Source organism: Mastigoproctus giganteus, chromosome 8 (assembly GCF_048544385.1).
Source record: "Mastigoproctus giganteus isolate SK-2022 chromosome 8, ASM4854438v1, whole genome shotgun sequence".
Lineage (NCBI taxonomy): Eukaryota > Metazoa > Arthropoda > Arachnida > Uropygi > Thelyphonidae > Mastigoproctus > Mastigoproctus giganteus.
Window position 1 is genome coordinate 95,305,739 of NC_143582.1, and position 12,224 is coordinate 95,317,962.

Below are 12,224 nucleotides of genomic sequence, written 5' to 3' on the forward strand. Positions count from 1 at the left end.
GGACATTTAGGAAGAAGCAAGAGAGGAAGGAAGAGTGTGTGGAAGGTGGAGTATTGGGGAAAGAAATAGAGAAGGGGAGAGGATAGTAGAACACGCAGTGGCATTCGACCTGGCGGTAGTTAACACCTACTTCGAAAATAAAAAAAGCCAGCTGATAACATACAAGAGTGGGGAAAGGACAAGCCAGATTGACTATATCATGTGCTGTAGGAGGCATTTAAAGGAAATGAGGAACAGCAAGGTGATAAACGGAGAAAGTGTGTCTGCACAACATAGATTGCTTGTGGTCAATTGGAAAGTTGCAGTGGACAAAAGTATGAAATATTCAAGACAGAGGGAGAAAAGGATAAAATGGTGGAGTTGAAAGAGGAGGGTTTGAGGAAGGAGTTTAGGGAAAAGGTGGTAAAAGAAATGGTTACCGGAAGACATGCAAGAGTGGTGGAAGTTAAATAGTTGTATCATAAGAAAAGTTGGAGAAGAGTTGTTGGGGAAAACATCAGGAAGGGGGTGCAGGAGGGAAAGGAGGCTTAGTGGTGGAATGAGGAATTGCAATCGGTGATAAAACAAAAGGAGATGAAGAAAAGATGGATTTAACATGTAGCCAGGAAGATAAAGAAGCATATAAATTGGCAAATAAGGAGGCAAAAAGGGCTGTAGCAATAGCAAAGGCAGTGGACAAGGCCTATGGGGAACTAGAAAGGAAAGATGGAGATAGGCAATTGAAGAGAACCCAAAGCGAGAGACAAGGCATCAAAGGACTTCTCATCAATAAAACAGATAAAAGATGAGAGGGGGAGTGGTTATACAGGACTAGGAGAAGGTTAAAGAAAGGTGGAAAAACTATTTTAAGAAGTATTAAATGAGGAAAACCCAAGAGCATTATGCGAGGATGGAGAGACGAATGAAAGAGTAGTGGAAGGAAGTGGAAAGCGAACTCAGAAAAATGAAGAGAGGGAAAGCAGTAGGTGTTGATCACAATACCAGTAGAGGTATGGAGAAGTCTGGGAGAAGAAAGGATCGATATCCTATGGGACTTTATGGAAAAACTGTGGCAGCAGGAGAGGATACCCGATGAGTGGAGGGAAAGTATACTTGTGCCAATCTATAAAGGAAAGGGTGATGTGCAGGAATGTGGAACTACAGGGGAATAAAGTTAATGTCTAATTCGATGAAGAGCTGGGAAAGAATTGTGGAAGGAAGGATAAGGTAGGATAAGGAAATAGGAGAGAAACTGTTTGGTTTCATGCCGGGAAGAGGAACAACAAATGCGGTCTCTGCTTTAAGGCAGGTGATGGAAAGGTACAGGAAGATGCAACTAGAGTTTCACACGGTGTTCATAGACCTGGAAAAAGCATATGACAGAGTGCCCAGACAAGAGGTATAGAGATGCATGAGGGAGCACATTTATTGGAAAACCAAGGTTTAGATAAGGGATGAGATTTTAAAGTGGAGTGTGCGATAAAGGATCCATTCCTGCAAGAATAATTTCACTGACACGATTTGAGCAAACGTTGACATCAGAAGTTTTGAAACAGTAATCAGACCAAGGAAAAGAAGAAAAGAAGTCTCGCAGGTCATCCCATTTTGCATTCTTGTAATGCCAAACAATACGAGGTTGGGAATAGCCATGAGATAAAGGTTCCATTGGAGAAGAGACAATCACCAAGTTGTGATCTGAAGTGCCTAAAGGACCTCTCACTTCGACCTTGTACTTAGAAGGGTTGTTTGTGAGAAAAAGATCAAGCGTATTGGCTGTATGATTAGGATTGTCCGGTATTCTTGTAGGTAAATGAACAATCTGTGCTAGGTCATTAGTAATTGCAAAAGCCTCAGCATCTCGACCTGCTGGATCGGTGTGACTAGAAAACGGAAGCCAGCTGGAGTTATGAACATTAAAATCACCAAGGAAAATTACCTCACTGTTAGGAAAGTTGGACTGGAGAAAGTCAAATTGCAAAGAGAGGAAGTCAAAGAGCTCCAAGTGATTAGTGGAGTTGGGAGAACGGTAGAGACAACAGATGAATTTGACACAATGAGGTAAAGAGAATCATACAGCAAATAATTTGGACATCTGAGATGAGCAGTAGTTGAATCAACTGATAACTGAGATTCAGTCAGAAAAAGTACATGGGGTTTGGAAGACTGCAAGTGGAAATGGACATCGTTGAGATCGGAATTGAGACCACGTATATTTGTGAAATGAATTAGGAAGTCCTTGGGAGGTTTAGATCTTTTCGCAGATAAGCTTGCTCTATTATTTTGACAATTCATGGTGTATTCAAATAGTAAGAAAAAGTGAGTGGGACATGCTGTATGAAGTAATGAAATTTTTGGATATGCCATACACATGGTAAAAATATACCCAGATCCTTGACATAACATGGCCTCGACAATCCCCCCCCCCATGCATACACACTACTCAGACTTCCGCCAGTCACTATCTGGCAGCGTAGAGGTAGCAAGATTATACACTAGTTGATCCAGAAGCCTCCTAGAGAGTTACCAATAGGTTCGGTCCGGTGTACTAACTAGCAGCCAGCCTGCGAACACTGTTTTAGAGCTGTACCCTCAAAATGTAAGGAAGATTGGATCTCGCCATGATGTCCATCATGACCTCAAAAGTCATCAGTCATACTGCATGATGTAAGAGATGGGGATGGGTTGACCGGAACTTAGCTCTAGAGACTAAACATGGGTTTCACCACTTCAAGTCTCCAATAAGCAAAGTGGTGGTATTGCACCGGTTGATGAGAGTCATCTACCACCTAGTATTGCCTGTTAATACAGAGGGGCAGCATTTCTCCATGTAGTGTGGGTGCCACACCTCGACCCCTGCTTACGTTGGTTCACACTGGGTGGTCAACCAAAGTGTGCTTGTGCATGGGGGTTATACCCATGATTACTAACAGTCCCACCATCGTGAAATATATCTTAAGAAAATGTTACATGCAGTACTAAGTATTAAGCAATGGGTCTATTAACTTTATTCTATTTACAAAAATGTTTATCTGATAACAAAAGACTTATTTTGTTGTTTTTTTCCTTTCATAATTGTCCACTATTGTCTCCCTTATGAGATTCCAACAGTAGTCTGCCAACTTATCTGGTCTCCATTTTCCCTGGTATATTTTTTTTGGCCCGGTGTAGTTTCTGAACAACTTGTCTCTCACGCTGAGGAAGTATCCTAAGTACTTTAAGCAGGTTAATATAATTCCAATTTTCAAAAAAGGTGATAAAAATGATGTAACTGGTTACATCATTTTTATCACCTGGTTACAACTGGTTTTATCAATTGGTTACATCATTTTTATTGCAAGGATATGGTTACAGACCAATATCCTTGCAAGACAGCCTGGCTAAACTCTCCAACACAGCAGTACTCAAACATCTTCTTCAGACTGTTCAGACCTTTCACTAATCAGAATCAACATGGTTTCTGCAGTGGCAAGGTAGCCACAAATCTGCTTCCTTTCTGGCAATACACTACTGAAGTTCTTGATAATCACCTTCAAGTCGATGCAGTCTACACAGATATATCTAAGACATTTGATAAAGTCCCACACGAACAACTTCTGGAAAAACTTAAGCTTTATGGTATCCGTGACCCTTTCTCTCATGGCTACGAAGCTATATTACGCATTGTTCCTTGATCGTTATCATCAATCAAGTGAACTCGGATCATTTTATACCACTAAGTGGAGTACCACAAGTCTCCCTCCCTATGTCCTCTACTTTTCATTGTTTTCATAAATGACCTTCCTTCCTTCATCTGCACCTCCAATGTTCAAGTTGCTTTCTATGCAGATGATCTTAAGATCTACTCAGCAGTGAAGGAGATATCCGATTCTCAACAGCTGCAATGCACCCTCAATAAATTCTCTCAGTGGCTATCTCTGAATGGCTTGTCTGCTAACCCCTCAAAGTGCAAAGTAATCTCTTTCTCATCCTGCAGATCTCCACAAATAATAAATACGGAGTACACTAACTTTGTGATCATCGAAAGTTGTGCCCAAGTTAACGACTTGGGGGTTCTCTTCTCAAGCAGTGCTAAATTTTATGCCCACGTCCTTAAAATCACCAACAAAGCATTCAAAACATTGGGATTTATCAAACAGAACATCTATAATTTCAAAAATTACAGATGTGCTGTTATGTTTTATAAAACTATTGTTTTGCCAATCCTTGAATTCAGTTCACCCATCTGGAATCCTCATACAAAGACTTTAATTAACAAAATTGAAGTAGTTCAAAAAATTTTTGTCCATTACCGTAATCCATCCGTTCCGTAATCCTCTATTTTATCACATAGTGTACTATGAATCGCTGTGAGATTACTTTCATCTGAGGCCTCTTTGCACTAGAAGAGTCACTGTTGACATCACCATTCCAGCCAAAGTAATCACTGGAACTTATGAAGTATCTGATATCCTTAGCAAAATTAACTTTGTTGCTCCTTGTAGACAAGTCAGGAACCTTACACTGTTTCACCTTGCCTCTGCAACCACTGACAATGGAAGTTCAGTCCATTGAACAGAATAAGCAAATGACTCTCTCTCTCTCTCTCTCTCTCTCTCTCATTGACTTTTTTGACAACTCCCAATCACTGATGAACTCTCCACAAGTTTGCCTCTTCTCTTGAACTGCAAAGTGACTAGCTCTCATCTAATTATTGCAGTTTATTATTATTATTATTATTAGTTTTACTGTTTTCTATTCTACAATTAATTAATTTATTATTTGTTTTACCGGTAACTTAATGCATACCTCTTTTATACATATGATTTTAATGTTTGAATCTATATCAATGTTTATCTTATTGTTGAATTCCTTATTATTGTTATCAACTCTGTTCATTGTTCTGCTCTCAGATACACTGTTAATGGTTACCTGTTGTGTATCTTGTTATTAATAAAAATAAAAAATAAAATAAAAAAAACAGTCTGACCATTTTTTTAACCTGTAGTGGGAATCCTTTGCTCGGCTGTCAAACTTGCATAAAAAGCAGCAGTATATAGTGCGTCCACATTGCAACCCAGTCAGCAAAGCTACCACTTTTAGGTTGGCACAGATATTTCACTGTATTCTTGATAGCATACTTTTTGCAAAAGAACCTGTAGGTTCTTATATGTTTCTTTAAAGTGAATTACATGAGCCAATGGTATAGATGGATACTTATTTCCATTATGGAGTAAAACTGCTTTCCAACTTACCTTGGATGAATCAATGAAACGCCTCCACAGCTTGGGGACATGCTCCAGATGTAACTGGAGTATGTCCCTAGTAACTGAGCCTTGGTTTTGGAGAGGTCCAAATTGTTCAATTCTGCCTGAGTTTGTTATTTATTTGGTTTTTAGGAGCATTAGCAACTAAGGCCATATTGCTTGGGAATATGCGGTGGTCATTCCCTGACCTTTCCGCATCCTCTGTATTTGGTGGTGATGGGCTCGAACCCCAGTCTAATCAAGACGCATGTGCTACGCACTGCTGCTCCTTCCCACCTGGCTACGGAGGTGCCCAATTCTGCCTGAGTGATTAGATGCAGCTTTGCAATACCAAGAGTTAAAAAGTCTGGATCTGTACTCATTCTGGGTTCTGCATCTTCTGGAAACTCCTTTTCTATCCTTAATCAGAGTCATTTCTGTAAGTTTTTGGTGGCTTTGGCACTGTATCATTGTGAGGAACCGGCCTTAGAGCAGAAGGTATATTCTACTTTATATAGAGGATACTCTACTTTATGCTTATATTTCCAAGAAAAGTCATAAATAATGGTCATTCAAAAGTAACAATCGTTTATGTGGTCTCATAGTTCCCATCACATCACCGGAACAGCAAAAGGCATCAATTTATAACTACCCGAAAGCCAGCCTGTTAATGTCCTTGAACATGAGCACCAGGAAATCTTTGGAGCCCATACTTTATCTTGATCTCTGACCTTACATTCAAAATAGAGTTCATAGACTTCATAGTTCCACAAGTTGTGACAGTGGATTCCACTGCAATTTTTATACCATTTCTCCGCAAATGTGGCAAAAGCAATTGAGCTTATTTCAGCAAGAACATGACATATTTCATGTACAGTTGAAGTACGTGCACATAAGAACACAATTAAGAAATTGTAGATTTTTATTTCTATTTAAACACAGTATATTGGTATACTGCAAAGAGAATTTAAAAAATCCAAAAACTTTTTCCATAAATAAAAAATAAAGTTGGTCATGCTAAACTGGGATGCAACCACGCCAGGTTAATCAGGAAGTCACTGCTGATATAACAAGGTCAAGAGCACTGGTCTGATTTTTCGTTCCTTCATTAACATGCTGGTATTTTAGTCATCAAGTAAACTGAGAAATGTTCTACCATATAAGCAACCAATCAACAGATTGTAATCAATATCCACAAAGGTAAAAGATTGTTAAAGTTAAAATATCTCAATTAAAATATTATTATCAACTATGGCTAGTATACATTATGTTGCAATTTGAAGTACTTAGCTGGATACAACTTGGACCACTGGAATCTTAGCACATTAAGATTGCACATATTTTAAGTTCTGTACTAAAAAGTTTCTCTTCCATTCTTTCAATTTTCTCGTCCAATCTGATTCATCCCTTTCCTTCTAGGGTTTACATAAGTAAAGAACTCTTTGCTGTTTTTCTTTGCATCCTTTGCCATAGATTTCTCGTAATCTGCCTTCGCCTGCCTAACCTTCTTTGTGACTTGATTAGACTAGCTTATATCTGCCATAGGCTTCTGTGTCATCTGATACTTTATATGCATCCCATACATATTTCTTCTCTGCCACGAGCCTCATTATTTAATCTGACATCCATTTAGGCCTAAACCTTGAACAGTATTTCTTAGTTGGAATGAAAAGCCTAGTAGCCTCCAAAATTAAGTCCCTGAAGGCTCCCCATTTAGAATTAAACATTGGTAACATCATCAGTTGATCCCATTGTATAGAATTTAAAAACTGTCTGATACCTCTTAGTCACCTTTACGAAAGCAAAAGCCCTTCCCTTTAGCCTTGATAGTAGTTACATCTTTAAGTAATTCCCACTTCAGTACATTGTGATCATTGTCACCCAGTGGTTCCTTTATTTGCAAATTCTTAATGCATGAATAATCACTGCTGATAATCAGATTAAGAGTATTACTCCCTCTGGTTGCCTCTCGAACATGTTGCTGTAGAAAACAGTCATCCAATAAATCCACACAAGTCTTGCTAGTGTGCGAGTGACCAACACACAAGTTCCAGTCAATATCTGGAAAGTTAAAATCCCCCATTATAAGACATTCTGATTTACTGGCCCACTATTTCTCTGCACAATTGCTCATTATAATCACCAAATTCATTAGGCCTACTCTCAATATTTCCTTTCCCAGTGTTTATGTCACACCAAACAGACTCAACACTGCATTGTCCACCAACGTCAATTGTATCAAATGTATTAGGTTTATGAATTAAATTAAAAGACCTTTTTTTTGCAATTGTGTGCACCCAAATACTTTTGGTCATACGTTGTATGAAATTTAGAATTTAAATAAGTTATATCTGAACCTATTTTAATTTCAGATTTAGTATTCACATGTTAAATACTGAACAGGTTTAATACCTGTTAACTATTTTATTAACAGAGACAAAATCTGTTAATAAAAATACATTCAATATGCAAGTCTAAATGCTTTATTGATTACATTCTGAAACTGTCATCTCACTGATTTCTGAAATTGATATCTATACTTATTTTTGTTGACATCATAATCAGGTTATTACCCATCTGCCACTTGGAGATGGTCTGAGCTTGAATCTGTCACATACGGTAAAAACATTTTTAAGCAGCACTGAGTTAGGCAATCTCAAGCAGAGGTTTAGATGAGTTGTTCTACATCAACACAAAAGGAAAAAAAGATTTAAAGCATAAATATACTGTCTGTAAACCTTGCATTTTTTTGTCAGCTTGTTTTGTATGATGGAAAAAAAAAAAAAAAAAAAAAAAACACCACATATATTACAATGTATAAATAATTCAGTCACCTTACAAAAATCCCTTTGTTGCCATTGCCAATGGGAAATGAACTGAGGCTTCTCAAAATATATGAACGTGCATTATGTGATGCAACGCAAAACAGCAATACAGTAGCAATTTCTTACATGATACAAATTAAATAATAGCAATGTAAATTTACATATAACATATGATGCTTTTATATTGCTTTTTGCTTTTTTTTTTTTTTTTTTAAATGTTGATGTACGTTATACATAATAAATAAAATAGAGAAATACTTACTTGTTAAAAGCTGAGGTATCACTAACATTTCTACGGTGGGCACCATGGGGCACCTGTGTTGGTGAGGAAGGTGGTGTTAAAGATATTAAAAGTTGCTGGTGAGGCAAACATTTAGTTGTATTAGAGGAAGCAGAATTAGTAAGATGTTGATCTGATCTTAACAAGGATGAAGTTAAAAATTTGGGTGGTGGTGGTGGTGGTGGTGGTGGTGGTTCAATTTTTTCTACATTCCCAATTTGCATCTTTTTATTATCATCAGAGAATGGATCTGGGTATACTGATGGAAAAAAAAGAGCATCCAAAGAAACTGTCTTCTGTTTAGCTTTCAATGGATGGGATTGCTGGGGACACAAATACTTTGATGGCCCACTGTAACTCAATGGTGGAGGTAGCTGATGATAGCTGACTGACATTGGCAAACCAGATGATCTCCGGTGATGAACAAATGGTTGCACATTTTGTGTATATAAAGGATTTCGGGCATAGTCCACAGGTTCTTGCATACGGATAGTGGCAGGTTCATCAAAAGATATTAACAGAGAAGAAGTGGCACACTCTGTGACAGGTGGGAAAGATTTCTCCACAACTGCTGGAGAGCACAGTGACTCTGAAAAGAAAATACATTTATGACAATGAAGAAGAGAGTTAAAATTTATTTCAAGAACCCACCTAATCAAGTTCTAAATTAGCAACTAAATTAGCACAGGAAAAAAATTAAGGAAAATATTTAGAAAGTTATTACAGGTAGCCTCGTATAACATGGTAGTTAGGTTCCTATAAAATCTCATGTTGTGCAAAACAGTGTTATACGGGACTAAGAACTAGTACAAAAATGGGGGTTATGTTCCAAAAACTAACAAAAATACACCTATTGGAAACTTCATTTTTATTAAAATAGTAATAACTGAACAAATGTCTTATACAAACTGTGATACATATTATTATTGTTATTATAGGAAGCCTGAGGCTTATGCTGCACCAGCCAAAAAAACATAGGCTGGTGCAGCATAAGCTGCACCAGCTTATGCTGGTGTAGAAAAGAATCACCAAGGAAGAGAAGAATGATGATATCCAGCTCAGGACCCTGGGTGTGCCATGCCCATACTCACCAGATGTGAGCCCCTGGGATTATATGTCAGATAATGTACGTTCATTTAATTTTCTTCCTCTTCATTGCTGCTAAGCACATTCAAACAACAACACTTTCTCTGTTGCAGAATATCTCCACCTTCTAACCTTCCTTCTGCAGCATCTAGATTCCGTGCACCTTCTGCTCTCTTTAAAAAATCAGTAATCTGGATTTGTTTGCTTTTGCTTGATAGATCTTTGTAAATTGTATGGTATGGAGCCAAGCAATTTTGAAGCTACGTTTTGAACTTAACGCTCCTTTCAGTCAAAGGATATGCATTAAAAAATAAGATTTTAATTGTTTGGCTAAGTTTGTCTCCTGTATGTTTGTTAGTGTAAACTTCAGAATTTTCATCTGTGCTATAATCCTCTGAATTTATTTGATTTACCTCCAATGCCATTTCCACCAAATGAGCTTTGCCAGCCTCTCTTTCTACCTATCGCACAGATTCAGTTTTCTGCTGGTTCAACTATATTTCCTGAATGAACTGACTCTGGCCAAACATTTTTCCACCATGCACTTAGTGTTGACGGTTTTACTTCTTTGAGCGATAAAGTTATGATTCTGATACAGTCCACAATTGAAAATGTTTCCATGCCTCCATCATTTCAATAGATTCAGAAACAATTTTTCCACAATCCATTGTAACGATTTTCTGATGTAATGAGTTTTAAAGGTAGATATAATGACTTGATCTAAAGGCTGAATTAAAAAAGTTGTACTAAGTGGTAGGAGCATTACTTCAACGTTTGGATGGCTTAAATCTTTTGGATGACCTACCGCGTTATCCAATAGTAATAAAACTTTGAAATCTAGATTTTTCTGCTTTAAATAGTTTTTTACAGCCGCCACAAAACAATTTAGAAGTCATTCTTTAAATAAATCGGCAGTTACCCAAGCTTTTTTATTTGCTTTCTAATATACCAATAACATGTTTTTATTTACACCTTTCATTGCACATGGATTAGAGGTTCTATAAACTAGCATAGGTTTTATTGTGTAATCTCCAGATGCATTACTGCACATAAATAAAGTTACACAATGTTTTGATGCCTTAAAACCTGGTGCAGTTTTCTCTTTTTTCGAAATAAATGATCTGTTGGGTTTTTTTTTTCCCACAAAGGCCTGTCTCATCAGGATTGAAAACTTGATGTGGTGTGTATCCGTGCACTGCCATAATTATTTGAAATTCCTCTGCATACTTTTGGCAGCTTCATTATCAGCCGATGCACTTTCCCCTTGAATTCTTATGTTATGTAATGAGAAGTGGTTTTTAAATCTCTCAAAGGTTGGAACCTTTACTGGCAACTAACTCCTGGTTAACAGAAGATTTTGCATTTTATTTTAAAAGGTTATAAATTTTTAGTGCCTTTTGTTTAATTACATTGCCCTCTAATTGGATCCATTTTTCAATTCAAATTCTGCCTTTTCTGTTTTCTGAATTATTGGCCCTCAGGAACGAGTTGTCATATTTGCAGAAATTAAAGATCCTGCAACAACAGCAGTTCTAATTTTCTGCTCATTTTTCTTTATAGTCCGGATTGTTGCTTCATTTAAATTTAAACTTTTTGCAACATATGGCACCTTTTCCCTTTTTAAGACAATCCAAAATTTGTATCTTTGATTCTAGAGAAATAAAGTTTCTTTTGGGCGGTGCTTTTTTTACTTTTCTTAGGCATAATTTAGGGTTGGAATTTAATTCAAATCAAAGAAATTATTCCAATACGGTTCTTAAGAGCTCTTGTGTGTTTAGTAATACATACACGAAAAAATTTATAAACGATCAAATAAAAACCAAAATAACCTTCTAAAAACCTTTAAAGTCACGAACTGCATGCTCCAAAGTTAAATTTTTTTGTTATCTCAAACAAACAAGTTCAATAGCACAGAACCTAATATGGGGATTTCTCAATAAAATAAAATAAGGAGATTTCCCAATAATTTTTTTTCATAACGACTAGCTAGTCAACAGCAGGAATTCACAAAAAATAATGGAAATGTTGAAAAATTACATCCAACTTAATTGCATGGTTTTCCCAAACAAATCAAGGATTTTAAACCCAGATTTCTTCTGCATGGTACCGAAAAATCGCGACTGCAACCAATTTTCTATCCATGAGGGGTTGTAAACACAATGTATACATACTGTTTACAAAAAAAAGCTCAAAAACACAGCATTATGTGAGGTTTTCTGCAATTCTCTAACCATGTTATGTAAGTACCGTGTTGTGTGAGGATTGCGGCAATTTATTAGTGTTGTGTTAGAGTGAAACCGTGTTATACAAGGGTTGCTTGTACATTTAAATAATATTCTGTAAAATATTGCTCAATATCATGCACTGGCATTTATTTATTTTCATTTATTTATTTGCATTTATTTTCTGCATTATTCTGTTTGATTTCACCATATCAGATAACACAGCCTTTCCTATTCCAATACAGTTCTTGTGTTTCTCAGGATAGCATGTGATCAAACGATGAATAGTTTAGTCTTCACTCTTTCCAATTTTTTTCGCCTATTTCATGCAACTTTATTGCTTGGCATATTTTCTCATCTGTAATTCTTTTTCTAGAAGCTTATTTTGCCATTTCTCTATATTTATATTAGAGTGTATGATAGCTTTAGCCTGGAAAAGAAGGCATTATCTCAACTGGTCTTTAGAGTTTATCACTTCTAGAATTTGCTTCTAGTTATTTCACTGTACTTCTGTCTGACACATGGACTTTCATTTCTACTTTTATTTACAAATTTCTTCCAACTCCCATTTTTGCTATCCTTTGTGCATGATATTATGCCCTAGTGTTAT

At 36.8% G+C, this 12,224-nt stretch overlaps 1 protein-coding gene across 1 annotated transcript in view; it reads right to left on the minus strand.

Annotated features, from left to right (window-relative positions):
• LOC150081723 (uncharacterized) overlaps positions 1–12,224 on the minus strand; it is a 305,523-nt gene that overhangs the window by 27,162 nt on the left and 266,137 nt on the right. Inside the window, exon 11 of the mRNA XM_090380297.1 lies at positions 8,289–8,895. Within this exon, the coding sequence (XP_090236423.1) occupies positions 8,289–8,895 (607 nt within the window). The remainder of the gene's footprint in view (positions 1–8,288; positions 8,896–12,224) is intronic.